Source organism: Lonchura striata, chromosome 1, assembly GCF_046129695.1.
Source record: "Lonchura striata isolate bLonStr1 chromosome 1, bLonStr1.mat, whole genome shotgun sequence".
In the NCBI taxonomy this organism is placed as follows: domain Eukaryota; kingdom Metazoa; phylum Chordata; class Aves; order Passeriformes; family Estrildidae; genus Lonchura; species Lonchura striata.
In genome coordinates, this window is record NC_134603.1 from 48003849 (window position 1) to 48031328 (window position 27480).

The window sequence follows — 27480 nt, forward strand, 5'->3', positions numbered from 1 at the left end:
TTGTTAGGGCAACTCCCTGGATTCCCATAATTTGTTTTCTAGTTTCATGTACTAAGATATCATAAGCAATTTACAGTAAAATGGCATAGTGTTGTGTACAATGTCAGGGAATCATATTAAATATTTGTTCACTAACAGGCTGGAGCATTATTTTGTAAGCTTTTGGGTTTTTTAGTATAAAGGGTCTCTTTTCATGAAAATCTTATACTGCATAGCTGATATATTTACTTGTGTATGCAGCTGATGTGTCTGCAGATTTCTCTGCATTTACTCTGTATTTTTCCACTGACAGATTTCCTGCACATTATACTCTATAATAACATTTTAAAGTAATAAAGTTGATTTTTTAAATAGAAATAATAGTTTCATAATTTTAATAATTTAAAAAAATCAAAACACAAAGAAAACCCCAGAAAGGCATTTGTGATTCAAAACTTTTCTGAAGGCTGCCAAACGGACAAATTCTGAAGACTGTGGCAGAAATGTTTGCTGATTGCAGATTTGCTTCTGCCTGTAGACTAAATGGGCAAGACTTGAAATTAAGCTAATACTGTTAGACTTTTACAGGCTTAAGCAATTCAATTGAATTCTACAACAAATGTTTTTTGTGGTAAATATAATTTGACTAAAATAATTTTTGTCTTTTCTTTGAAATTTGTTTGGAGATTTTATTTGTTTTCATGGTATTTTCAAATAGTGTATTGGGTGCAACTATAACCTGTGATAGTGAATTTTGTGCTGATTATTTTACATTAATCCCTAATTGTGTGAATATTTGAGTCCACTAGATCCGTTTGATGGCTCATTTGCACATAAGCTGGTTACTGAAAGCCTAAGCTCAAATGTTCTGTTTAACTTTTCACAGTTCAAACTGTATTGATACCATATGCTGAATTACATGCACATTTTGTATACTCAGTTATTTACTGAGAAGGTGTGGTGAAACTCTTGGAGAAAAGAGAAGTTTTATCAGGCAAAGGAAATACTCATTGCAACAGATGATTTGAATGTAATTTTTATGAGTAGTGAAATCATTAGTGAGTCTCAAAAAGCTTCACTTTTGCAATTGGGGCTGAGTGAAAGAAAACTTTTACAGCCTGATAATGAATATCTTTTAGGTATAAATTATATATTGTGTAAAATGTGATTTGAAGTAATCTGAAGGTGGAGAATACAACACATTACTTCTCTTCAAACTGCTTTTGAAACATTAACTTGCAGTGTTTGCTGAAATATGAAAGCAAGCTGTGGATGTGAGAGTAGTGGCATTAGAGGGAATTGTGAAGTCTAGTTTGCCTTGAATTTATATTAAAAAATAAAAAAGACATTTCCATGTTTGATTTCATTAGAAGACTTTAAAATATCTTTTTGCAGTATTGGAATGCCTGGTTTGCAACATTATTGCAGAAATTTAAAATAAATTTCTAGATGACAAAATGGGAGTTTGCTTCCTTTATTTTGTGGACTAATTGCCCTATGAACCATTCCTTATCCTCTCTTTACTTCTCCCTAATTTTCATTGTATATTTGTGGAGCCTCCAAAATCTGCCTTTACTGGTTGAGGTTGTGAACATGACTTTTGCAAATGCAGAACCTTGTTGTTTTGCTGCTATACAGAATTAAAAGAATGAAGAAATGTGTGTTGGACGTATCTAAGAACCCTGCTTTGCAGTGGTGACTCAGTTTATTTCAAGGCAGCATCTGAGCCTTGTTATAGCCAAAGTTCAGGGCAAGTTGGGAGAGGGTGATTTTTGCCATGGGAGCTACCCCAGCTGTTCATACAGCAGAAGCTGGGCAGGTCCTCCACTGCTCCTGGGAGATAAGGAACTGCCTATTGAAGTATATTGCAGCCTGATAATCTTTGTTTAACAGATCTTAGAATATGGAGGTCGAATTTCCACCACTTGTTACTATAACATGTTGTCTGAAGATAACTTAGTATGTATCTCAAGCAGTAAATTTCAATTTGCAACTAATCACAAGCTTGACTTGGGTTATTTAGAAATCCTTAGCTTAGGTTGCTCTTCAGATGTGTTTTCCTTAATTCTGCTTTGTTGATAGGCAAGGTTTGTGATTGAATACCATTTAAAGGATTAATATTGTGCCTAGGCTTTTCTATTCAGAAGAGCTGAACCTTTGTTGTGAGATTACTAGGCAGGAAGTTAGCAATAGCTAGAAAATTGCTGTCATCAAAATTGTTGTATTTTAGTTCTGTTCAGTCTTGCTCCTCCTCTTCTGTAAGTCAGTTGTCAGCAGGGCAAATAAGGCAATGCTTTATTTGTTGGAACTACTGAATATTTTGATCCCTATGTGAAAGAATTTGTCAGAATTTAGAATTTTGCTGTAATTTACCTGAATAAATGACTGTGTTATGCTGCATTGTAAATGTTTGCTTTACATTAGATAATAATGCTGCAGAGTATTTATTCAAACAGAACTATGTTTGTTCCTCATGAGGTAATAAAATGTTACTGAAGTTTTATTGTAGATAGGCAGCTTTTGTTTCAGATTTTGGCCTGTGTAGGTAGAAATCTAATGATAATTTTCTGTCAGCTACTTTGTCACTTTTTAGCGTATTAACTTATTTATTTCTCATCTCTTTCCTTCCCCTGTCCTTACTTCTCTCTAAGCTTTGCTTTTAGGCCTAGAATACTATTTTTGAAAATAAAATACTGTTGCATTATTTTTTTATTAGAAGCATATCTGTTTTAGTAGAACTTCCTGGCTTTTAGAAATACTGAAGCATGAAGCTTTTCTACGTAGTCTCATGCCAGTGTTGACCCACACGGATTAAAATAGACTGTTTTAATCTTTTACCAAATTTGGAATTAGAATTAGAATATCTGCCCACTGGGAGTTTGTAAATTATTCTGGTTTATAGAATGACAGGTTTATATAAATAATTGCAATGATTCCCACTGCATGTTTTACATTAAAATCTACTTTTTTGAGTATTAGGAGTCATGAAAGTGCAGAAAAGCATAACTTTTTTAAAAAAATATTTTTTCAAGTGTCTTGTAGTGTATTTTCTTATACACTTTCCCAGTTGTGTTGCATATTTATTCAGAAATACTATTTTTATACAGATCAGCTTGCAAGCAGGATCATGCTGGCTATGAAATTTTTACATAGCTTTTTTTTTTTTTTTTTTTTTAGGTAATTGTTTTAAACAAAATTTCTAAATTAAGATCTCGTGTAATAGGATTGTACAGTGGAGTCATTGCATTAGGTTATATCAAGTCTTGCTAACTGGTTGCGAGAATAAGGTCATGGCAGGGAATTTTTCATTAGCAATGTAAATTCTTTGAGCAGCACTTCCTATAAAAGCAATGAAAATTGAAGTTAGCGTTTAATATATATGAAATGTGAATTTTGTTCTATGCAGATAAAGACACAGTAAATAAAATGAGAGATCTGCGCATGAAAGCTGAAGATTATGAAGTGGTGAAGGTGATCGGTAGAGGGGCATTTGGGGAGGTTCAGTTGGTAAGTTAAGCTTCTGTTTGTATGTTTGATTGTATTCTGTAGTATTTGCTCATGCATCTGTTTCTCAGTATTGTGTTCAGAAGATGCAGTCCTAAATATTAAAGCCTTTGGCTCAGTGGAATTTTATTCCATTACATTTTATGGAAATGTTTTTGAAAATGTTCTATTTCAGTCCTGTCCAAGTGCACTAGTACTTGTTTTGCATTGTAATCTACTGTCTTAAAATGGAATGTGTATTCCTCATAATCAAGAAAATTAGCCTTTACCACTGTTTACATGGACACTTGAAGTCTTAAGGCCTGGAAGAGTTTCTGGTAGTTCAGGGACTACTCCAGATTTTTGTGGACAGCTCTCACAGATGAGAGATGTGTGTTGTTTGTGATAGGTTAGCAGCCAGGCTTGTTAATCCTGCTTTATTTAATCGAGTGCTGGTGGGAGAAACTGGAAATACAGCAACAAGTATAGACATCTGCTAGTGAACTCTGGAAAATGCTTATAGTTTTAACTTTATGGCATTTAACAATACTGCCAATAGTTGTCCTTTTAAAGGCATATACATGCAGATTATGTGACTCCTGTGCCTATGGACTTGCGTGTTGAAAAGTTCTAGCAAGTATTTTAAAAGTAATGCATTGTCAGATGTAATTAATTTTTGGATATACAGTATATAATCCTTTATAGTAATGTGAAGAGTCTTATAAAATGTGTTAAATGATAAAGCAGGAAAAGTAATGTTTTCAGTGATGTTCTTCATGTGTTAATATGGCAAACTAGTATGTTCTATATGTCACATTTGTTTTCTCAGGTAAGGCATAAATCATCAAGGAGAGTGTATGCTATGAAACTTCTGAGCAAATTTGAGATGATAAAAAGATCTGATTCTGCATTCTTCTGGGAAGAACGGGATATTATGGCTTTTGCTAATAGTCCTTGGGTTGTTCAGGTAAAATGATACTATTTTTAAAATACTGGCGTTAGAGAATAGTTTGGTTGCAATATTGCATGACCTGGAATTGCACGTTTCGAAGTTTCTTTTTTGTTTTTTTTTGGTCTACTAGGGTATATGCATGATTAAGATAAGCAATGCCATATTAAAGAGCAGGTATAACACTTGCTTCAAACTGTATTTTGTCACATTTACAAGATAAACTCTTCTCTTTATGACTAAAATTCTTTACCAGATATATTTTGGTGCATCTGCTCTGTGGATTTAAATCATCCAGCATACCAGAAAGACATACTTAGGACAGAGCTTCAGTATATTCTAATTTCTGCGTGTATCTTTGCAAATTATGCTTGTTCTTTTTTTTTTCCTCATGTTAGTATTCTCACTGACAGTTTTTTGTGAGGTGCTGCTGCCTTTGAAGTTCTAAGGAACATGCCTGAACCAATCATTGAGCATTGTGGATGCACATGTCATCTTGTTAATTTAAACTGTTCTTACCCTTAAGCATGTAAATTCTTCTGTTAGGTTGGAATTACACAAACTCATTCAAGATTTACCCAAGTCAAATGGGTAACTGCTTTACTATCTGTCTGGGTGTAGTTGTGCAGAATAAAACTTAGGGATTTCATACAGTTTTAAATAAAGAAAAATCTGACTTGCATGACTCATGTTGAACAGAGGGCTGGCAACTTTAAGGGAAATATTTTTATTGTTCAAAGTTTAGGCTCATTTTCTATTTAATAAATAAATGTTGATAATAGAAAAATAAATATCTCCTGTTTACAAGTAAAATCAGGCAGATGTTTGCAACAGAGTAATTTCATCTTTGCATAAGAGTCAACTAACATCTCAATGTAGTGAGGATTCTTGGAAATTATCTCAAAATTCATTGCACCAAATTCACTAATCATAATTTGTAACTAGAACTCTACTTCTTCCAGGGTAATATAAAGGGATGGAGGATCTGGCTCTAGAGGCTAACTTATTTTTAGGAGGTTTGCTGAGTGGTGCAGAGTTGTTGCAGTTATTGTAGCAATTCTGTTACTTTGGAAATCAGCTTGCGCAGAATTGCCTTTGATTGACCAACAAGCAAAATATTGAAGATAACTGGCTTATTTTTTGGTTTTTCTTTTTTGCAGTTATTTTATGCATTCCAAGATGACCGTTACCTTTACATGGTGATGGAGTACATGCCTGGTGGGGACCTTGTGAATTTAATGAGTAACTATGATGTTCCAGAGAAGTGGGCAAGATTTTATACTGCTGAAGTTGTACTTGCATTAGATGCAATTCACTCAATGGGTTTTATACACAGGTGAGGAAAAAATAAGATACTACGTAGAGTTGTTTATTTTCTGATGCTGCCAGAATTACTTCAGTTTAGGCAGTTTTAAAATTCAAGATACTACTTCTTTATTGTTACTCCATAATTACTCCATCTTAAAAATTGAAAAGTTGTTGCTATCAGAAACTCTAACTCTGAGGTGATATAGTCAAAGAAAAGGTTTTCAGTGGGCTGATGTTCCTCAGTTTGAGGAGCAGTAAAATTGTCCCACTTTTACCAAGACATAACAAGAACAAAAATGGTATGAGCATGTTTGCCCCAAAGTGGTTCTTTTCTTTTGATTAGGAAAAGCTGTTTAGGGAATCTGATCACAGTAGTATCCACTGTTAGGAATTAGGTCTCTGCTAGCCATTTGAAGCCTCAGTGGCCCATTAAACAAGAATCTATGAAAAATGTGAAGAAAATCTCCCAGCCATATGTTTTCTTGTGAAGGGCAAGATGGAACATTGAGATGCAGAGCAAAGGGATTAGTTTCATATTATGTGCTTGCCCTAAAGTGAAATGTAGTCACTTCTTGGATAGGCTGACAAGTTTTCTTTTTTATACTTGAACTTGTATCTGTTTCTAGCTTTTAGTTATATTAACTAAGAGCAGAAGAATAATTTTTTTCAACAGAAAATACAGGAAGAATTTGATTAGTGTGTAGTATACACTATAGTATATACATTTTCAGTTTGTAATCTGGTCACCAGATCAATGTTAGCATGTAAGCTTTTGCAAGAAAAGCGAACACAAAGCAAAATAAACTACTAATCCATTGCTTGAGTAGCATCTAGAACATCATTAATTATGTAGCTATGCTGCATCTAATGAGTAGATTATCTGGCTGAATGAACCACTTGTACGTGTGTATTGCAAGCTTTAGAAAGCAAGCATTAGAAGATGCCAACAGCACAGAGATGTTTAATAATGAAAATTTAGATTATTTTGACACCAGGAGATTTTTTTGGAATTTGTTTCCCCCTGTAGTTAATCTGTTCAACTCTGATTAATGCAAAGGGACCTATAAAAACATGGCCCTACTGCTTAATGGGTCAGAGACGGAGTGACAAAGGACATGGGAATGGCTGAGGCTGCTGCCTTTGCCCAGCCTTCATTGATAAGGTCTGCTTTCAGGCCTCTCAGGTCCTGTGCCCGGTGGCAGAGCTTGGGAGAGGAAAGCATTGCTCTGGCAGAGGAAGATCAAGCTGAATCCCAGTTGTGCAAACTGGATATGCACATGTCCAGGGCACACGGTGGCACATGCCATGGGTGGTGAGGGAGCTGCCAAGTACCTTATGATACTGCTCTCTGTCACCCTGGGAGGTGTGTGGGAATTAGGAGATTCCTGATGACTGAAGGGAAGCAAATGGCACACCTGTCTCACCCCAAGAAGGGCTGGGAGGAGAGAGAAGAGCTGAAGGCTAGCCAGCCTAAGGGCAGTTGGATTAAATTGTGAGGAAACTGTTTCCAAGCATGTGGATGGGAAGGTGATTGTGAGCAACCTGCATGGATTTATGAAGGGTAATACATGCCTTCCCAAACAAGTTACCTTCCGTGTTGAGATGATGGACTTCACTGACGAGGCAGAGTATGTTTGTATTGACTTTAGCAAGGTTGTAGGTGTTGCTGGGTTAGAAAGGCACAGTTTGAATGGGTAGACCTCTCTAGATACTCCTTGTGAGTAGATTGTGCTGTCCAGCAACAGTCAGCTACCAGCAGTTCCCCAGAGGTTTGATGCCAGGATCAGCACCATCTCTGTTCATAACATGAACAGTGTTCAGACAAGATAGAAAGCCTTAGTTACCAGCTACCCTGCAGGAGTTTATAAAGAAGGTAGACCAGGATAGAAGTTGCATGGTGAAAAGATGAAAGGCAATGGATGACACAAGTTGCAGCAGGGGAATATCTAGCTATTCTTTAGGAGTTGTTTTTCCCACTATGAGGGAGGTCAAACAGTGCAAGAGAAAGGGTATGGATTTTTCATCCTCAAAAAAAGAAAACTTGCCTGGATTTGACCCTGAGTAACCTCATGTATGTTTGAAGTTCAGTCTGACTTTGCAGCTATACTTTGATCAGACAGCTGAGAGTCTTACAAAAATCCCTCCCCACCAATACAATTCTGTGAATTTACTGGTACATTTGCACTACATTTCATCTGACAGTTATGGCCAGAGTTCTCCTTTGAGGTCCCTGAAATATACTTTCTCCTGAAATTTGTGTTATGCTATCTTTTTAATTGTTTCTTACTGCTATTCTGCTTCAGTATGTTCAATGACATAAACATGCTGCACTTTACCAGTTACTTTATGAAACTTCCATAGTGGAAGTACTTGGAGAGTGGTATAAGTTAATACTTCTGTTCAGTCATGGGAAAATATTTGTTCACAATAATAGAATTTTGAAAATGACATTCAGTTGTTCCCTTGAAATAGAACTGGTACAGGAGAGAAGCTATGTTTGCAATACCTGTTTGACATAATCAGTGAGTGGTTTTTAGGAACTTGAGGTTCAAGATTAGTGTTAAGATCTATTAGAATTGGTTACTTAAGTCTGTATTCACACAATGGTTCTAGTTTTTAAAAATATTGTTGTTCAGCAGTCTCTGTTGGTCGTGATACTTAAGAGGAAGCAAAAAAAAAAGTGGAGGCAGTAGTGGTGCATTAATGTTGCTGTTGTTCCATAAAATGTTGCATCTGAAAAGCAGTTGACTTCCATTGTTTTCGTAATTTAAATATATTAAATTGCATTTTTACTTTTTAAAATATGTATTTTTCTTTCAGAGATGTGAAGCCTGATAATATGCTGCTAGATAAAGCTGGTCATTTAAAATTAGCAGATTTTGGTACTTGTATGAAGATGAACAAGGTAAACATATCTTTGTAATTTCACTTTTCTGTTTGTGAAAGGAAAACATAAAAGTGGAAAGAAAAGCTGCTGGAAAGTTTTAAGCAAGATGAGAAGAGTGTCAAGTTTCACTCTGTTCCTTTATTGTTCTTCTTGGCCTCTTGAAAGAATCTAGGTGATCTTTAAGGTTCCTTCTAACCCTAATCATTCTGTGGTTCTGTGATTCATGCATCTTACTCAGTGACAATGCAAAGTGCAGAAATGTTTCTACAAGTACTGTTTTTTAGAGAAACTTTCTGAAGTCAAGGCTTTGATTGTCACTAGTTGCTCAGGGTTATTTCTTTAAGTCTTTTGGTATGAAAAGTTAGGGCAAAGAAATTAATGACTTTTCCACAGTGTGCCAGAAATAAAAGAATCAAAACTGACATACCAGTTTTACTTATTAGCCACTGCTAACATAGCATGAGGAGAAATCTGAAGGAAATAGGTGTCATAGAATTACTTTTTTTTAAAATGTATTCTGAAGTAAGTTTAAAAAATGTTTTGCAGCAGTATTCATGTACTGTGTAGCGCTGTTGTTCCCTATACAAAACTGGCTGATTTGTGTCAGCCTGTGCATATATTTGAGGAAAACATATTGTGGAAATCTGAAATACATGGCACTTAGTAAAGTTGGCGTCATATGTACAATATGATCTCATCATACTCCAGGAGATTTGAATAAATTACTGTACTTAGCTGCTGAATAAAAGGAACCAATGAAAATCAAGTGCAGATTATATGTAAAAATCCCAGTAGTCTTGAGCCTAGTCTTGGTTCCTCTAGTCTTTTGAAAGAGAAAGGTTATTCTCTAGAAGAAAAATTGCTCAGCATAGGAGTTTAATTTAGGATTTGCTGCATATGCAGCATTACATTGATTTTTATTTTATTTGTTTAGTTATGTATTTTTATGCAAGTTTATCCACTGATCCATTTCTAGGAATGGCATAGGATTATTTCAGAAGTGCCTGAATGGCACTGGAAAAGGGTGTGTGGTTTCACCTTCAGCATTCTGCTTGACAGCTCCAGTGTGATTTATCTCAGTTCTGTCAGCTCTTTCTTGGGGGTGTGAGGAACATCAAACGTTCTTCTCATCTATTAACTGTTTTGAAGGCTCTACATAGATTTTCAAAGCCTTATCTACCTTTAGTCTTCCTAGCATTCAGTATCTTGGGTCAGAGGCCTAAAACTTGCAGTTCAGCTGTTCCTGTTATTAAAATCCCTGATGTTGACCCATTTATGCTAACAGAGGAGCTTTCACTGTTTACAGTACATCCTGTCAGCAAATGACACATCTATACTGGCATGAGTGGCTGTGTGGTGTTTGCAGGGCCTTAGATGCAATTCTGATTGCTTCTTGGATACTAACTCAGGTTTTTTAAGCAACTTTCATTGTGTTTGACAGATCTAGTGCTTTGTTCTGGCTTTAGCAGCTTAGACTTCAAAAATATTAAAAAAAAAATTTAAAAAGAATGTTTGTTGACAAAATTTGATGTGGATCTGTTGATGTTGCTTAGGCTGCATAAGCTCATGGAACTTACTGGTAACTTTGGATCTTTTTTGTAGGAAGGAATGGTACGATGTGACACGGCTGTGGGAACACCAGACTACATATCTCCTGAAGTATTGAAGTCCCAGGGAGGGGATGGTTACTATGGGCGGGAATGTGACTGGTGGTCAGTTGGAGTCTTCTTGTATGAGATGCTTGTAGGTGAGTAGTAGGATCATCAGAACTGACTGCACTACTTAACTAGACTCCAATGTTAAAATCACTCTTGTTTTTAACATTATTGCTCTTCTGGCCTAAGCTGTGATTTACAGATCCTGGCATTTACAGAATGTATTTTAGAAAAATTCTGGCAGAGTTCTCAGACATTTGTCCTTGCCTGTTGTTCACTTGGTTGCATAGGTTGTTGTATATGTAATTCAAATATTGCAAATTAAGTCTACAATAATTTTGATCTGCTTGTTAATGTTTGTGGTTCTTCTTTTTCAGGTGATACACCTTTTTATGCTGATTCTTTGGTTGGGACGTACAGTAAGATTATGAACCATAAGAACTCCCTTACTTTCCCTGATGACAGTGACATTTCTAAAGAAGCAAAAAACCTAATTTGTGCCTTTTTAACTGATAGGTAAGGTTTGTATTTTACTCATAATGAAAATAAGCCTTCATTAAGAGTATTTCTTGTCATGTTGGGAAAAAAAAGTATTTTTTGTGTACATTTTGAAACTGCTCAGGAGAACTGAAATTCTTAGAGCCTGGGCATGAGTGTGGTGTAAAATCTTGGCAATTGCTTGAGCTGTCCGTGATGGTGGAAACAGAAGCAACAGAGATTCTTACAAAGTTAAAACCAGACTGTGTTCTGAAATGTAGCTGCTATGCTCATATAGAGATATTCTTATGAAAACTTTTGAGTTATGTGTACATTTTACTGTAGCTTGAGAGGTATTTTATTTTCTTTGTTGTTAGATTATGCTTTAAAATGCTTCAGAATAATTTATGGAATCTCATGTGTTTAACCAAAACACTCTTTAACAGGGAAGTGAGGCTAGGACGAAATGGTGTAGAAGAAATTAAACGGCACCTTTTCTTCAAAAATGATCAGTGGGCTTGGGAAACACTCAGAGACAGTAAGTATAGTGCTTTTCTCAGAAAGGTGGTCTGGCTTACATATGTATCATGTTAGCAGAAGTACTGGTGTATTTTGCTTAAAGGAGTTTAAAATTTTATTTACTCTGTAACAAGCAAAATTTTCTTAGTAACTTGAATGGTATACTGATTATTACCGTACTATTTTGCATTTTTTATAGCTGTAGCACCAGTTGTGCCTGACTTAAGTAGTGACATTGACACTAGTAATTTTGATGATCTGGAAGAAGACAAAGGAGAGGAAGAAACATTTCCCATACCAAAAGCATTTGTGGGCAACCAGCTTCCTTTTGTAGGATTTACGTACTACAGCAACCGTCGGTATGTGCGCAGAAAGCAAATTAATGGTGTGTTCTTTGTTGGCACTGTTCTTGACTCTTACCAACCAATATATAGGTTTAAGTCTATTCAGATACTTACTAATCATTCAGAATACTAAAAATTACACTAGTTTAATACTTTAACTATGATAACCAGTACTGCTAGACATCATTGCCTTAAAATATCACATTGTGTTGTTGAGTGCCCTGTTCTGCATTGAGAAGATTTTATAGTGATGCTGCAGAAACTAAGCAAGAAAATCCACTGTTGCCACTACCAGGCAGAGCTGCCTGCAGAGCACTGAATTGTGTGTGGAGTCATGAATCAGGGTTTGAAAGTCCATTTGTTTTACTGTATATCCCTGAGCTGAATATGAAGTTTCCATACTTAACATCAGTGTTTTAGTGTGCGGTAAATTAAACCTTGGCTTACTAGAAATATTTCCTACTTGCATGCTTTCTTCTTCATAATTTTTCTTAAGTACAAGTTCACTGACTGAGTGAGATCTTGATGCTTTACGGCTTTCAGTATTGCATAGAAGTCTTTTAAATTACATCAGTTAAAGCTGTATTAATTCATGCTTTCAACAGTCATTATTATTGTAGGTCCTGTGGATAGTTACACCTACATTCAAAAATCTCAGTAACTTTTTAATACTTGGAAAGCTGCTTTTAATTGTGGTGTCAGGCTTAAAATGGGCTAAAACTTCTAGTAGAACTGTCAGATAGAGACTGTTAGTTCTAATAGCATTTCTGGAAGGAAAATCATAAAGGAAATAAATCTGGTTTTCGTCCTTGCATAGAAGAGGAAACACTTTTCCAAGCCTGTGGTGAAATTCTTTCCATCTCTGCGAAGAGTTGGATTTGTTGTTACTTTTTGCCATGGTAAGGTGTAGAAGGACTTGCAGGCTTTCTGTACACTTTGGGTGAGTTCAGTAGTTCAAGAGTTTCACCTATTGTTCTCACTTTAGTCTGTAACTTTGAAAAGTTTTCATTTTTGCCTTGCAGGAATATTTTGGAATATATTGTCAAGAAGTAGCATATTAGGAGCATGTTAATAACAGAATTTATTCTTTCCCTATATTTGGGGGGGACAGTATCAGGAATTTAGGGAGCTAAGTGGCTGTGTTCTTGCTGTCATTGAAGAGTTCTACTGCTCTCTGCTACTATCATAACTTTGTAGACTTACTATGATACTGGCCTAGAACTGAATTTTGTCCTGTAATATTCTGCTGGTGTGATTGTCTTGAAAAATCTGAAATGACTATTCATGCTTGCTAAACCTGTAATCCTAACTTTTGTTTTGTTTTTGTACTGAAAATATTCAAGCATTAAAAGAAAAATAAGTTTGTATCTGGACATGTTAACACAGATTTTGGTATACCAGCTGAGAACACTTTGTAAGCCCTATCTGGCTTGTGAGTTCTCTTTCAGATTTGATGGAGCTGGTGCTGTGCATGTCTAAGTATTACATTCTAACTGTTCAACAACCTGGTGTGTAAAATATGGTGGCTTCTTGTACTCCAAACAGCAAGCTTGTTTCCATGAGAAACTGTTTCATTTCCACTTTGTCATTTGATTGTCTGAAATCTGGATTGATGTTTAATTTGACCATGGTTTGGAGATGCCTTTGATTTTACTCTCCTTGATCTTTTGGAGAGGTTTTTTATATCTGGAAATATCCCCATGAAACAAAAAGGTTGTGTCCCATCTTTCTCAGTTCATGTGTTGGAGTTATTTCTCACGTAATCTGATGCACTTAATAGATGCTTTATGTCTCTTTAGATCACTTATCAGGCTAAGAATATCACATCAAATACCAAAGAAATTTGAAAACAGTAATTTGTATTTATTTACCTGACTCTCCAGAATCATCACAACTAGAATTTTAGAGTATTTTTAGAAAACATTTACGTAAAATAAGAACACTGGCTTGAGGGCAAACTTTTTGTGTGTGGAACCCTTAGTAACTTTGTTGAAAGTTACACAATCTCTGCAGACTTTGCTTCATTACTGCTACTTGCTGCATAAGTGCTTGAGTAAATATTTATGGGATGGAAGCCAGTGAGAGTGTTGTAACTAAGGAAAGCAAAGGATTTTTTTAATGGTTATTAAAAAAAAGGAAAAGTGGTTGTATTGTATTTGGCAGAAATCTTTTTTTTTTTTTTTTTTTTTTTTTTTTTTTTTTTTTGTGGAGGCCTTCTATTGCAGCTTTGTACTTTAACCTTTCAATAAATTGAATTTTTCAATTACATTTGCTTAAGTCTGTTAGGTTGTTATTTGATTATCCCCATTTTGGAGCAATAAATCTGGGTGTTCTATTTTGGAACGTCTGTATTATCTTAATCTTTTTTCATAATCTTGCCTTTAAACAACTTTTCAAATATAACTTAAAAAATGTTTTTGCAGGTATTTAGGTGTCCCTGCAGAAAATTCCAATGACAACAGAACAGGCTCCAGTGTGGACAAAAGTGTGGTATGTATTCATCTTTATTGTGTCCTAATAATGAGTCTACTGCATATATAGGCATAAACTGTTTGAGTTAGAAATGTCTCAAATTATCTTAGTGTTTTGAGATCAATGAAATCATTGCATGATTTTTAGCTCTTTAGTATGACCTTCCTAATAAAGTTATTGGGAAAGCAGAATTTCACTTGTTAATATAACATTGGTTTCCTGAATTGAATAAAATAGCCAAAATTTTGTGTGGAAGAGGATTCACAGTTTTTATCTTTAGAGATATCAAAGTGTTTGTGCAGGGTTTTTAGAATGCCTTATTGATCTTGGATATAGCTTTGTGGCAGCCATGGAGTCTGGACTTCCAGTGAACTCAGTGGAAGGTGGAAGACAGTGTACCAAGCTTGGGCATTCTACTCCTTCACCGGCCTTCCCCACAAGCTGTTGGGAGTTGAGACAGGGATCTGCATTTCTAGAGCAGTTCACCTAGCAATAAATACTCAGAAATTCTTTCAATTCTTCCCAAGCATCTCACAGTCAGGTTTCCAGGAAGATATGCTAAGGTGTTTGAGACTTGGTTGTGTGCTTGGATTTTATGCAAGTTCTGATATAAATCAAACTGTTCCCTGAAAATGGTGTGATATTTTACAAACCACATTCTTTCCAGAAGAAAACATGGTCAAAAATTGATAATTAACTCTAAAAGAAATCTTGGAACTGACTATGATTTACTGTGTTAGTATTTTGTTCTGTTTTCTGTTGAGAGTAGAAAATATATTGATCTATCTCCCTTTTCCCTTAAACTAGCAATAAAAAGGTTTAATGACACATGGCACTACCCAGAGAAAATTTGTACAGGGCAGGGGAACTGGTTATGTCCTTTATTGGGCAGCTGAATTTAATAATTTAAATGTGTTGAATTTTTACATATATTGATGTATTTTGTATACTTTCATTTTCTTACAAGCAATTGACTGTTGATACAGTAAAATTCAAAAACAAAAGCAGACTTTCCAATATTTGAAAGTACTTAAAACTGTGTGCTGGCTTTTGGTTGACTTTGAAGAGAGTTACTGAATGGATTTGGCATACTCAGTGGAATACTACTCAGTGTTACTTAAAGAATCCTCAATAGTCCTGTCCGTATTGTCCGTATTGTCAGACATACTTGTGATTTTTGTCAGTTTTGGGAGGTGAAGGTCTAGAAGAATTTGAGTGATATAGGAAGGTCTAAATCAATGTTAAGTCTTCATTACAAGGTATTTTCCCCCCACAGTTCTTTCTCAGCTGTTTTTCTTTCACTACATGCTGCAATGAAAATGGTAATGTTGACACATGGTTAGCAAATTAATTAGTTTTGGAAATAAAACACAGGGTGTTACCTGGTCTCTCTGCATTTTGACATCTGCATTTTGAGGGCCACGAATTTCCAAGAAATTAGTTGTTTTGCAACTGTGTAAAACTTAACAGAATTAGGGCATGATGTTGTGCAAAAATAGAATTTAATGTCCTTTTACTGAATATCAAACCTCTTTGAAGATCTGATTACTTACTTTGGTTTAGTGCTGCCGTAATCACCTGTAAACAGTTTAGATTATAAGAAAAAGGAGATTAACAGATTCTTTTGCACTGGATCTTAGGCTTTCTTCATTGCTCAGGGTACAGAACCAGACTCACTGTGCTGTAGTGAGTAAGATTAAAAAAAAAAAGTATGACAGTTCCAGAGGGATTTTTCTTTACTTCTCTGTTGCAGACAGGCTTTTCTGTTTACCTTTTCTCCCCTTCTTCCTACTCAAAATGGAAACCAAGAGCAAACTAAAAGTTAAAGGCGTGCTTTTATCCTGAGTTAATTGTAACTCAGGATTTTCTTGAGGTATTCTTTAGTCTATTGATAGCAGATTGTGCAGAACTTAGTCCGGAAGCCTGTTGTCTCTACTGATATAATTAGACTGCTCAGCAAGCTCAGATGGGTCCCCTGGGGTACAGCCTGATGTGAGAACATGCAGAGACAGAGAGACGCAAGAGGATGCGATAGCAGTCCAAGCTAGTAGGAGTCAGAAATGCCTCAGTTGCCAGATGTCTTTTTTAGACCTGTTTCTCATCCATCCCATTTAGTTCCTCTGTGCACCCTGTCTGGAAGGGCTATAACATGAGTAAAAGTAAATGGAAGAGCAATCACATTGAACCTTTGTTATCCTCTGTTTTGGGACATTTGCTGTGGTCCTTTCTTATTACAGCGAGAGCCTTTAAATAGTCTTGCTTCTTGCTTTATTTCTCAGTGGTTCATACCAAGGAGATAAATGTGTTGTGTACTGGTCCTTCCATTGTCCTCAAAGTTTAGATTTAGAAGCTATCCCTTGTTTTTATCTACCAGCATTGTCTGATCCACATAGTGTTATGTTCTATGTCACACCAGTAATTTGTTTTCCAGAGCTGTTCTGTTAAGTGCTGAAATGTCTAATTTTTGGAAGTGTTTTGAGATTTTGGAGTTAAAACAAGAAACAAGAAAGAAAAGCATCAAAACCGCTTGAATATGCTGCTTTGAAGAGAGTCTAGAGTAGTAATCTAGTGCTTCTCTATGCAGCTCCAGGAGCATTGAGGGAAATGCGTAAAAATTAAATAGGCTGAAATCTTTACAGTATCAGTGGGAAAGGTTTATAACGAATCAACACAAGGTTGATTCAAAGCTGACTACCATCATTTTAAATGGGGATTTTGATGTTGGAATGGGATTATTGTGCCTAGATATTTGATAGAAGGTGGTAGATATTTTGAGACTACATGAAAGGAATGAATTTCTGAGTTTATCCTGCTGGCAAGCAGTACATGCTATGCAGTAATGTGCCGTAGTAACATCTGAAGTTTGTTACTGTCTTTCAAACCTTGGTAGAGTTCTAGCTGTAAAAATGATCTCTGACTAAAGAGATGGTGAGAGCACTTTCTCCCTATTGCCAGTAACTGACTGGCCTGGTTCTGCTTCCTGAATTTGTTGGGAGTTTTAAGATGGATTGCAAAATACACACCGTGATTCATGCTAGAAGAAATTTTCAGACTTGCTAAAGTGTTTTCTTACATTTTTGCAGTAATATCTTTAGGCAGGTATTGAAGATACGTAAAACAAGGAGGATTTGACTCAGCTTAGCCCTGTGAATTTTGAAGATACCTAAAATTTCTTGTGCATACAAACGAAAAAAAAACTGTCTTCTGTAATTAAATGGGGAGGGGGCGGGGAGGAAGGGGCATGCATCACATTTTAACAAGGTAAAATGTCTTATTTTGGTAGAAGAAAGTAAGCTGTGATACAATGTAAGCAGAACTGAATATTATGAAATACTTTTTTAAAGTTTCTAAATTTAATGCATGTTCTTTCATGTACAAATATATATTTAAAGCTGGAAAATATGCAGAAGATGATCTATGAGTTAGAAGAACAGCTACATAATGAAATGCAGTTGAAAGATGAAATGGAACAAAAGTGCAGGTGAGACTTTGAACTTCAATTGTTTACATAATTTAAGTATATCCAACACTTCAGTTCTGTGGTACTGCTTTAGGGATTACCAAGATAACACTAACAATGGTATTGTAGTTCTCCAAGGGAGTTCAGGACAGGTATAAGTAATTCTAAAATTTTCTTGAGTATAATGAAATTTTCTTGCTATAAAGAATTTTTTTTTCATTGACAATTGTGTAACACATGTTCTTTCTGAACACTTAAGTGTTTGAGTTTACCTGATATCTCTGTATTCAAATGTTTTATTGGACTGAGGTACACACTCACCATGCTGATTTTTTTGAAATTGTGAGATTCTGTATATATAGCACACATTGGATTATTAAAATTAATTAGGTGTTTTCTAAATACAGAGAACTTGTTGAAAAACCACTTTTTTTTTTTTTTCTATGGCTGATATATGAGAACAACAATTTGCTTTCTGAAGTTGCATTTCTACCATGCTGAAGTAGCAGCTATGTGAGAATCGGTGTTTTTCTTGCAGTCACACTTACGAACAAACAGTTGAGATTCTTCTTTTCTGATAATCGGACATTTTTACTGAGAGTCATGCAAACTAAATTCCCCTTCATTTAGCTTCTCCTTTTGAAGTCTTTTCCTGAAGAATTAAATAATCTCAGGAGGCAACACTGGGTATATGATATAGGAAGTTTTAGACTTGTGAATTAGAACCAGTGTGTAGCTGTTGAAGCTCCTTAGGTATAAACTGGTAACTGAAATGGTCTAGTGGGAATTTAGGCTGTGTGACACTGTTGTTTACTTAAACACAAGTTCACTGTTTGCACGTTCTGATGGCTCTCCACAAGCAGCATGTACATTCTTGAAGGATATTCAGTAACTGTCTTCCTGCAGTACTACTGAAGTTGTCAGAGCACAACTGTGTCTTCTGGTCTGTCATGCCATTCACTGCAGAGTTAGTAGATAGGAGATACTCCTAACTATTACAACTGCCTCTTTTTGTACTTGAAAGGCAGCCTTGTCTGGGTCCTCTTTGTTGGCTCTTTGAAGAGGGATGGCTGCCTACAGAAATACAATGTCAATGTTACTGCAGTTAAATGACGTTTTATTGTGTGTTTTGCTGCACTTTGACTGTAGTTCAGTCTTGTAATACATTGCTTCAACAGAGAGACTTTCAAATAATATTATTCATATACCTTTATTTGTAGTAGGGAGCTGCCCACTGTGGAATTAATAAACTATTTTAGATATTTGGAGATCATAACTAGAGGAAGTTGTAGTAGCTTATCCAGAGTATTCTCATGTTAAGGATAACCTGTTGTGTACATACACTTTTTTTTTGCAGATTAAGGGATAAAATGTGGCCCCTAAAGTTTCACATATTTAATCTGTAACAAAGCTTAAATACTTAGTGATATATTTTACAAATTATTTGCAATGATTGATTGTCTTTTTCAGCTTTAAATGTTCATTACAAAATAACATTAGCCAAAATATTAATGTTCACTTTAGTAATGATCACAAATAATTTCACTAGAAAACCAGTATGTATAATGTATCTGTTAAATGTTTTATTTTTTAGATCTTCTAACATAAAGCTAGACAAGATAATGAAAGAACTGGATGAAGAGGTAATATTTTTCCCCCCTGACGATGCCTCAATTGGGTAAAGAGTGCAGTTAGGAGTAGTACTTTCATGATTCTAAGATATTTTTTCTGTGTCTAAAAAAATTGTTCTGTGTTCAAGTTTGAGGCCTAACAATCATGTTTCAATACATAACATTGGGAGATTACATTTTTATTTGTAGCCATTTACAAAAACTTTTCTTTCTGTTAGTCATGCTGATTTCTGTTTACTTTGCTAAATATTTTACTTAGTCTTGCTTGTTGCAAGTTTTCTAAAGTTTATGAAAGTCATTTACTACAAAAATGCAGATGATTTTCTGTTGAGTCCTTGTCTCTTGATAATAATTTTAGTAGTTACTTTAGATATAATTGTAGTAGCAACAATTTTTCTAATAATTGTATAAATTGGTCATGTAGAAGTTAAAAAAAGCTGTCTTCTCTGAAAACCTTTCCAAGGAAGCCAGAAATTCATTCATTTGAAACAGTGCATCAATTTCCTTGTTTAATTAGTTGCAGAGATACTGGTTTAGCTATCATTCCTTAAAATGAAAGTATAAAATACCAATTATTTGAATTTTAGGGAAATCAGAGGAAGAACTTGGAAACAACAGTGTCTCAGATTGAGAAGGAAAAGATGGTATTACAACATAAGATAAATGAGTACCAAAGAAAATTTGAACAAGAGAATGAGAAAAGACGTAATGTGGAAAATGAAGGTATGCAATATTGTCCAAACATTGACACTGAGGAGGTATAGATGTCTTTTGGGGGGGCAATGTAGTGTCATAGTATCTTAAGTGCTATGTAACTTTAAAGATTGAAAGGGGAGCTTTTCAAATAATGAACACAGATTTTGAGTTCATTTTTGTTTGAACACAGTTTTTGTGTTCTAATTTTCAAATTTTGTTCTCTGCAACATTGTGCTGTGTTGTTGGTCTGCAAGCACAAAATTTGACATAAAAATATATATTAGATGCAAAAAGTCAACAAAAGACTTATCAATGGAAAACAATATTTTGGAGCATGTTTGTGTGAAAAAAACAAAACTAAAACTCTAAGGGTTTTTTAGTATGCTGTATTAATGGTGCAATTTCTCTTTAGTGTCCACACTAAAAGATCAGATGGAAGACTTGAAAAAAATCAGCCAGAATTCACAAATTTCAAATGAGAAGATAACACAGTTACAAAAACAAGTATGTTATTTGTGCTCCTTGTCTTCATTATATCTTAGATTTGAGCATTGAAATGTAGCAAAACTGGTTCCATAATCTTTATGTTTGAGAGTCTTGTCTGGTTTATTTTAACAGCTAGAAGAAGCAAATGATTTACTGAGGACAGAATCTGACACAGCTGCAAGACTGAGAAAGGGTAACACAGAAATCAGCAAGTCATTAAGTCAGGTAGAATCACTGAATAGAGAACTACAGGAAAGGTGCAGAGTTCTGGAAAGCACAAAACTGCAGGTGGAGAAAGATTATTACCAACTACAAGCAGCTTTGGAGTCAGAACGAAGGGACAGAAGTCACGGATCTGAAATTATTGGAGAACTACAGGGTAATTATTCTGAATTTATACTTGACCAAAAAAAGTTGTGATAACCTTACTTTAATGATGTCGAGTTTGGTAATGGGAGGAAGGCCAACCTGCAAACAAAGTGTGACTAAACAGTTTCTGAATATTGGATCTGGCTTCCTGATTATGTTGAGCAGCTCTTGGAAGAGAGAGAATATCAAAATCAAAGAGTGTGAAACACTGATCGTGAGTCTAGGGCTGCACTGACTGACTAAAAGTCTGAGTAGAGTGGTGTGAAAACATGAAGAGCTGATACAGTGCTAAAGAAGATGCAGCACTGTCCTACTGACTTGTGCAGTAGCCAAGTTAGTATATCCTGCACTTGCTCTTCTTTCATTTGTGGAGAAGGATATTTTTTTGTTAAATTACATTTGTTTTCTTTTATGATGATTCTACATTACTTTTACAAGCAAGGTTTTTTACAAGGGACACAGATGTGGAATCCCTTTTTTCAGGATGCTTGAAACTTTTACTATTTGTATTGATTATTCCATAGTTTATACTAGAAACTATTCAGATGCATTAGGTCGTGACTGTGCTAGTGGACCCTGACTCTTAACTGGCCATTTTTGAACCATCTGTCTGCAGTATTGAGTTTTCATGAGGCACAGGCTTTTGATGAGAACTCTCTCTACTGAAATGGAGTGTAAGACAGAGACTTTTTACCAGGGTCTGTAGTGACAGAACAAGGGGCAATGGTTTTTAATTGAAGGAGAGTAAATTTACATTACATATAGGAAAAATTTTTTTACACTAAGGGTAGTAATACCCTGGGACAGGTTGCCCAGAGAAACTGTTGTTGCCTTGTCCCTGGAAGTGTTTCAGGCTAGATTGGACTGGGCTTTGAGCGACAGGGTCTAGTGAGAGATGTCCCTGCATGTGACAGGGAGATTGGACTAGATGGTTTTCAGAGGTCTCTTCCAAAACACATGATTCTACTTAGTATTTCATATAAACTCTTATGCCACACAGGGGTAGATGCTGTGGGGTTTGGGGAATAGTTACTTCTTCCATGTCATAGCACTGAAAATCATAGGATGGTTTTGGTTGGAAAAGACCTCTAAGATCATTGAGGCCAACTATGAACCCAGAACTGCCAAATCCACCACTAAACCACATCCCTAAGTGTTTTACATTTGCACAGCTTTTGAGCACTTTCAGGAGTGGTGATTCCATATCTTCCATGGGGAGCCTGTTTCAGTGTCTGACTTCCCCATGGTTTGAGTCCCAGTTCGGTGAATACATGTTGTGTTTGTACCCAGAAATCTGTTTGAGACTGGTGTTCTGTGTAATGTCCTTTGTCTACCCATTAATGAAGTTAGCATCACTTATAGGTGCTTGTTCCATAACATAGCTGAACTTGGGTTTATGAAAGAAATTTTGAATACTAGATAATGGAAGTGATGGAAGGCAGGTACCATTTTTGCATGATTAGTTTTTGTGAATTGTGACTGATGACATGCATAGAGTGTCTAAAAAGGTCAGTTTGCTCTACAGTGTACGGCCTTTGCATGCCTGAAAATTTTGAGTATTTGAAATATCTTATGGGCCCAGAAATCAATAAAAGTTGCAAAGACAATTATCTAAATAAAGTGACTAATATTGAGTGATACTTAATTTTTTGTGGCAGTTCGGATTACAGCTTTACAAGAAGAAGTAAAAAACATTAAAAACAATCTTGAAAGAGTGGAAGCAGAAAGAAAACAAGCACAGGATATGCTTAATCATTCAGAAAAGGTATGGTGAAATGATGTTGAGGCTGATGCTCTTTGTCAGCTTTTGGCTATATTTTCAAATGTTATTGATGTTTCCAAATCCAGTGTTACTGCTCTAAATCAGTCATGTATTTAAATTATGAACTAAGTACTGCTATTTTACAATCTCATCAGGATGGTCTCCCAAGTCCTCAGGTAGTTCTTTCTTATAGCATTGTGCATGAAAATTGTGTTTGTCATTCATTATCACTGATTCAAGGATCCAGTCCTACGGCCAGTAGCAAGGAATGTTTTTCTTCCTGCTTAACTATGACTGCAAAAACTTGCCTCTGAAATCTATGAACTTTTTAGAAATCTGATTTTTTGTTTGGCCTTTACTGGATTTTAATTTGACTGGATCAGTGCCAGGCAGGCTTTTTTATCAACTTAGGTGCAGAATTTTTTTTCTGTCCTTCCTTCTGAATGTTCCTCTAACATCTCTGATCCCTTCCATATGATGGAAAAACAAGTAAGGAGTAAAAGGAAATCCTGCTCCCTTTCTCCAGGCAGACTGCAAAGTTAATTCTGTCTAGTGAGGTTAGGTAAAGGCTTGCTGTGCTCTGTGGTCTGTGTGAATAAACCAGAGATGTGACAGCATGTGAGGGAAGGGGACAAGCAGTTCTAAGTTGTTATGTGAAGCAGCCATTCAAAGGCCAGTACTTGTGTCTCAAAGCACATCTCCAGTGCTTGTTTGGTGAATTACTGTTAATGCCTGGTGATCCTAGCAATTAAATAACCCAAATCCATACAGATAATAATTCTGATTCCTCTGTGCTCTAGGATGTCTGTTCCGAATTTAGGTGACTAATGATTATATGAATGGAGAAGTTTCTGTTTTTTTACAAATTTATAGACTACTGAAAAAAAGTTAATGAGATTTTTTCCAGAGCACTGAGTACAATTTTGGTGTGTTACTGTTCTTTGCTAAGTGTGGAAAATAACATTGATATGATAACAGAAATTTAATACTAAAAAAAGGGAATGAAAATGTGATTGCTCAGGTATTATAGAAATCTGATCACTTTTTCCTCATCTTTAGGAAAAGAATAATTTAGAGATAGATTTGAACTACAAGCTGAAATCCTTACAAGACCGGTTAGAACAGGAAGTCAATGAGCACAAAGTGACTAAAGCGCGGTTAACTGACAAACACCAGTCCATAGAGGAGGCAAGATCAGTTGCAATGTGTGGTAAGTGTTTCCTGCAAGCCTCAGGTAAATACATAATAAAACATGTTCTGATTATGATATTTTAATACACATTGTCTTACACCATAGTACTCTTGCACAAGTGTTTGATCCCTTGTATAAAGAAAATGTGTATTAAAATCTTAAAACCTTTAAGCTACACATTTCAAATTATTTCCCCTAATGTGCTATTGCATAAAGATTGTATTGTTTCTTAATGTTTTGCATACCTTACTTCAAAGCCTTCCTTGGCTTCTAAAATGGTATTGAATCTTGAAATTCTAATGCTAAACAGAATCGAAAGAATACATTATCAAGAGAGATGTCTTAGAGCATTCATTCCTGTGTAACTGCATTAAAAATACCAGTGTTATATTATGCTTGTCTAAAGTGAAGTGAGAAGTGTCTTTTATAGATGTATATCCATGAATCAGAGGTATGTCTTGATTTTGTAATTGAATATGTCAAGTTTTCTCTTTGAAGGTCATCAGTACCTAAATGTGGCTTTTAGAGTTAACAATAATGGTAGCATTTTTTCTTTTGCTTCTTTCCATTCATGGAAATGAAACTTTGCCTTACGTCAAAATGATTACTTCAAGAATATGTGCTTTTTATTTCTTTCACTATTTATCTTGCAGTTGTCATGATAATATTCCAGCGCTTTGAATGCAGATTGGAATTATTTTTATTTTTTATTGTTCCTTGTAATAGTGCCAGGATCTTTTTTCTTTCATCAAACAGCAGAAAAGCTTAGATAGCTGAACAAAAAGTTCTGAAAATATTAGGATATTTATGACTGCTTTTACAAAAGCATGCTTGCAGATGCTATGTAATAATTTTTGTTGTTTTTCTTCCCTTAATCATTTTTAGAAATGGAAAAAAAGATAAGGGAAGAACGGGCAGCAAGAGAAAAGGCAGAAAATCGAATAGTTCAAGCTGAAAAACAGTGTTCCATGTTGGACTTTGACCTGAAGCAATCTCAGCAGAAACTGGAACATCTTCTTCAGCAAAAGGAGAGACTGGAAGATGAAGTAAGTAAAAGGTTAATCGCTAATAGTTTTCTTTATGGTAAGAAATTAGAGTTGAACTGAGAAATAGAAAATTAAATTCATTTATACTGAGCTCCTTATATAATAGCACTCTCAGTAGAATTGAGGATGGTTGTTGGTCTACGTAGGTTTAGGTAATTTCTGCTTGTTTCATAACTCTAGCATGTCTTCCATATTTGAACTTCAATTCAATATAACACTTTTTTTGTGTGTGTTTTTTGTGTTTTTTCTTTTTCTAAAGAAAAAATTTGCTTGTGAATTTGACTGTGCAGTCTGATTGATGTGGATGATTTACAGGTCTGAGTTTGTGTTGTCTAGTTTGCATTCGTTCCTTTTGTTCAAGGAAATGCAGTTAGACTATTGAGTGTGAAAACAAGGTACTAAGAATAATAGCTTCATCCTTACATTTTCTTTACAGAACGATGGGAATAAAGTTTATAACAGCTTTCTTAGGGGTCACAACTCATGTAAATAAGTTTTTATGTACTTGGTAAACTACATTTTTTCTCTAGGTTGAGAGATTTTTAAGGTCTGAAATCCATGGAGAGGTTTGCAGTTCTTCAGTTGTTGTCTTTCAGATAAGTTAAATCAGAGACTTTGAAATAAACTAAAAATGAGAAAGCTTTATCATCCTGCAGCATCATTGCCGTAGGGTCTAAGGATAGCAGCTTTGTCTGAGATTATTGCACTGAAGTGTTTGGAGATTCAAGAATACTTTGACATATGGTGCATGGTGTAGCAACCAATGAGTGGTGTTTAATATAAAATAATCCCTATGTGAAACCTCTTCAGCCACATGCAATTGGTTATTTAGCAAAGGCTCCTAAATTGAAATGTTTCTCATTTAGGTAAGGAATCTGACACTTAAGCTAGAACAAGAGACAAATAAGCGAATAATGGCACAGAATGAATTAAAGGCACAAGCTTTTGAAGCTGATAATTTGAAGGGTTCTGAGAAGCAGCTGAAACAGGAAATCAATACCTTGTTGGAAGCAAAGAGATTACTGGAATTTGAGTTGGCTCAACTTGCAAAGTAAGTAAAAACCTGAAGTAAAATGGAAAAAATTGCTTAATTATACATGTACTGTTTTGCCTGTTCCTGCTAGTGAATAAATTTCTCTGGAGCATAGGCATTTTTTCCTAAACTGAAAGAGTATTTTTAGCTGCATGTTATGATTCCTATGTAGCTGCATGTTATGATTTCTATGTAGCCTTCAGTGTTGGAATATTTTTGTTATGAGCTACAATTCAGAACAGTTCTTGGCTCACCATTCCATGTTAAGGCACACACACACATATACATGCATGTGTGTGTGTATATATGTATATATTCCTCTTTTATTTGAGGTACTTTTTTTATGAATCGACTCTGATGCTACTTACTAAATCATATGCAACTTTTAGCACCTGGGAGTCAATAGTTACCTTTTATTGCCTGATTAATTTTCTTAATGTTTCTCTATCTTAAAATTAAGACAATTTTCATTAATTAGACTTCTGTCATATAATCTTTCAGTTGGCTTAATGTTTCTCCATCCAGAGTACTTCTTGGCTTCTAAATTACGTACTGAAAGGGTCATTGTTTTAGAATAAGAGTTGTATTAAATCAGCAAACAACAAACTGTTGCTCTTTGTGAAGTAATATATATGCAAATGGAAGATCATTGTAGAGTGCTATTCTGGTTAGAAATTGTCTTTGTCTTTTGTTAGTAGCTGACTTTTAAATGTTTCCCTTTTTTTATTCAAAGACAGTACAGAGGAAATGAAGGTCAGATGCGTGAGCTTCAGGATCAGCTTGAAGCTGAGCAGTATTTTTCGGTAAGATTTTTAAGGAATTGTTTGTAAGGAATTTTGACATAAGATCATTTAACATGAGTAGTTGAAACTAAAATTGTTTTAACATAAGTAACAGCCTTGCATAAATCAGCAATTCAAAAAATCCTGCTTGAAATACAAACAAGGAACAAAATATTAGAGAACATTGGATGGTGTATCTAAAATGTTGTTTTGTTGTTTGTCAAAACTGACATTATGTTGAGTAACTTACCTGAATTATTCATGAGAGTTATTCCTATCCTGAGGTTGGAAAGGATATATTTTTCTGAGAAATTGCAAACTTTGTAGAGAATTCAAAATCTCCAAACTTACTGGAAAATCGTTCATGCTGTTGATCTACCATACATACATTTAAGAACCATAAACTCAGTAGCATTCTGCATGTATTCCGTATTCTAAAAAGCTACCTTCTCTGCACCTGAATCTCTGAAGAACCTTACTGGGTACTCCAGGTAGCCAAAATGTGTATTTCATAGATGTAGTTTGATTTATTTAATCTCTGTGAAAAGAAACAATAGGATAAAATTCTCTGTAACACCTGAACTTCAAGTACATTTATGAATATGAACAGACTCATTTCACTTTGGGAAATACTTTTAAATTTGTTTTTTCCTTGGAGAGGCAATAAAAAACTTAGTTTACTAAACTGCATATGATTATTATTTCATTATCTGTTATATGGGCTTTTTCTACATTTCTCCATTACATACTGCTAACAAGAAGATGTAGAGCAGTTTCTTAATTTTTCACTAATTTGTAGTTTAAATAAGACATTAATAATTCAGTCTGAATATTTAGCAAAAGTAGTTTACTGTAGAAGATGAAATTTTAACTTTCAGAACTACAGGTGGTGGTAATAATAACAAAATAGTTAAAAAACTAGAAGTAAGTAATTTACATAAATCAAACAT

General features: G+C 35.1%; 1 protein-coding gene across 4 annotated transcripts in view; it reads left to right on the forward strand.

The window, feature by feature from the left end:
* Positions 1 to 27480, forward strand: part of ROCK1 (Rho associated coiled-coil containing protein kinase 1) — an 83066-nt gene that overhangs the window by 32267 nt on the left and 23319 nt on the right. For all 4 annotated transcript variants that reach the window (XR_002467409.2, XM_021551565.3, XM_021551566.3 and 1 more), the window contains exons 3-21: positions 3386 to 3486; positions 4292 to 4429; positions 5572 to 5747; positions 8540 to 8624; positions 10209 to 10353; positions 10639 to 10777; positions 11185 to 11276; positions 11457 to 11616; positions 14025 to 14091; positions 17466 to 17554; positions 19128 to 19176; positions 19752 to 19887; positions 20273 to 20364; positions 20479 to 20725; positions 22374 to 22480; positions 23537 to 23687; positions 24555 to 24715; positions 25582 to 25766; positions 26482 to 26551. Coding sequence is in view for 3 of the 4 variants with exons in the window: in XM_021551565.3 (XP_021407240.2) it covers positions 3386 to 3486; positions 4292 to 4429; positions 5572 to 5747; positions 8540 to 8624; positions 10209 to 10353; positions 10639 to 10777; positions 11185 to 11276; positions 11457 to 11616; positions 14025 to 14091; positions 17466 to 17554; positions 19128 to 19176; positions 19752 to 19887; positions 20273 to 20364; positions 20479 to 20725; positions 22374 to 22480; positions 23537 to 23687; positions 24555 to 24715; positions 25582 to 25766; positions 26482 to 26551 (2390 nt within the window). In the remaining variant the exon portion in view is untranslated. The remainder of the gene's footprint in view (positions 1 to 3385; positions 3487 to 4291; positions 4430 to 5571; positions 5748 to 8539; positions 8625 to 10208; positions 10354 to 10638; positions 10778 to 11184; positions 11277 to 11456; positions 11617 to 14024; positions 14092 to 17465; positions 17555 to 19127; positions 19177 to 19751; positions 19888 to 20272; positions 20365 to 20478; positions 20726 to 22373; positions 22481 to 23536; positions 23688 to 24554; positions 24716 to 25581; positions 25767 to 26481; positions 26552 to 27480) is intronic.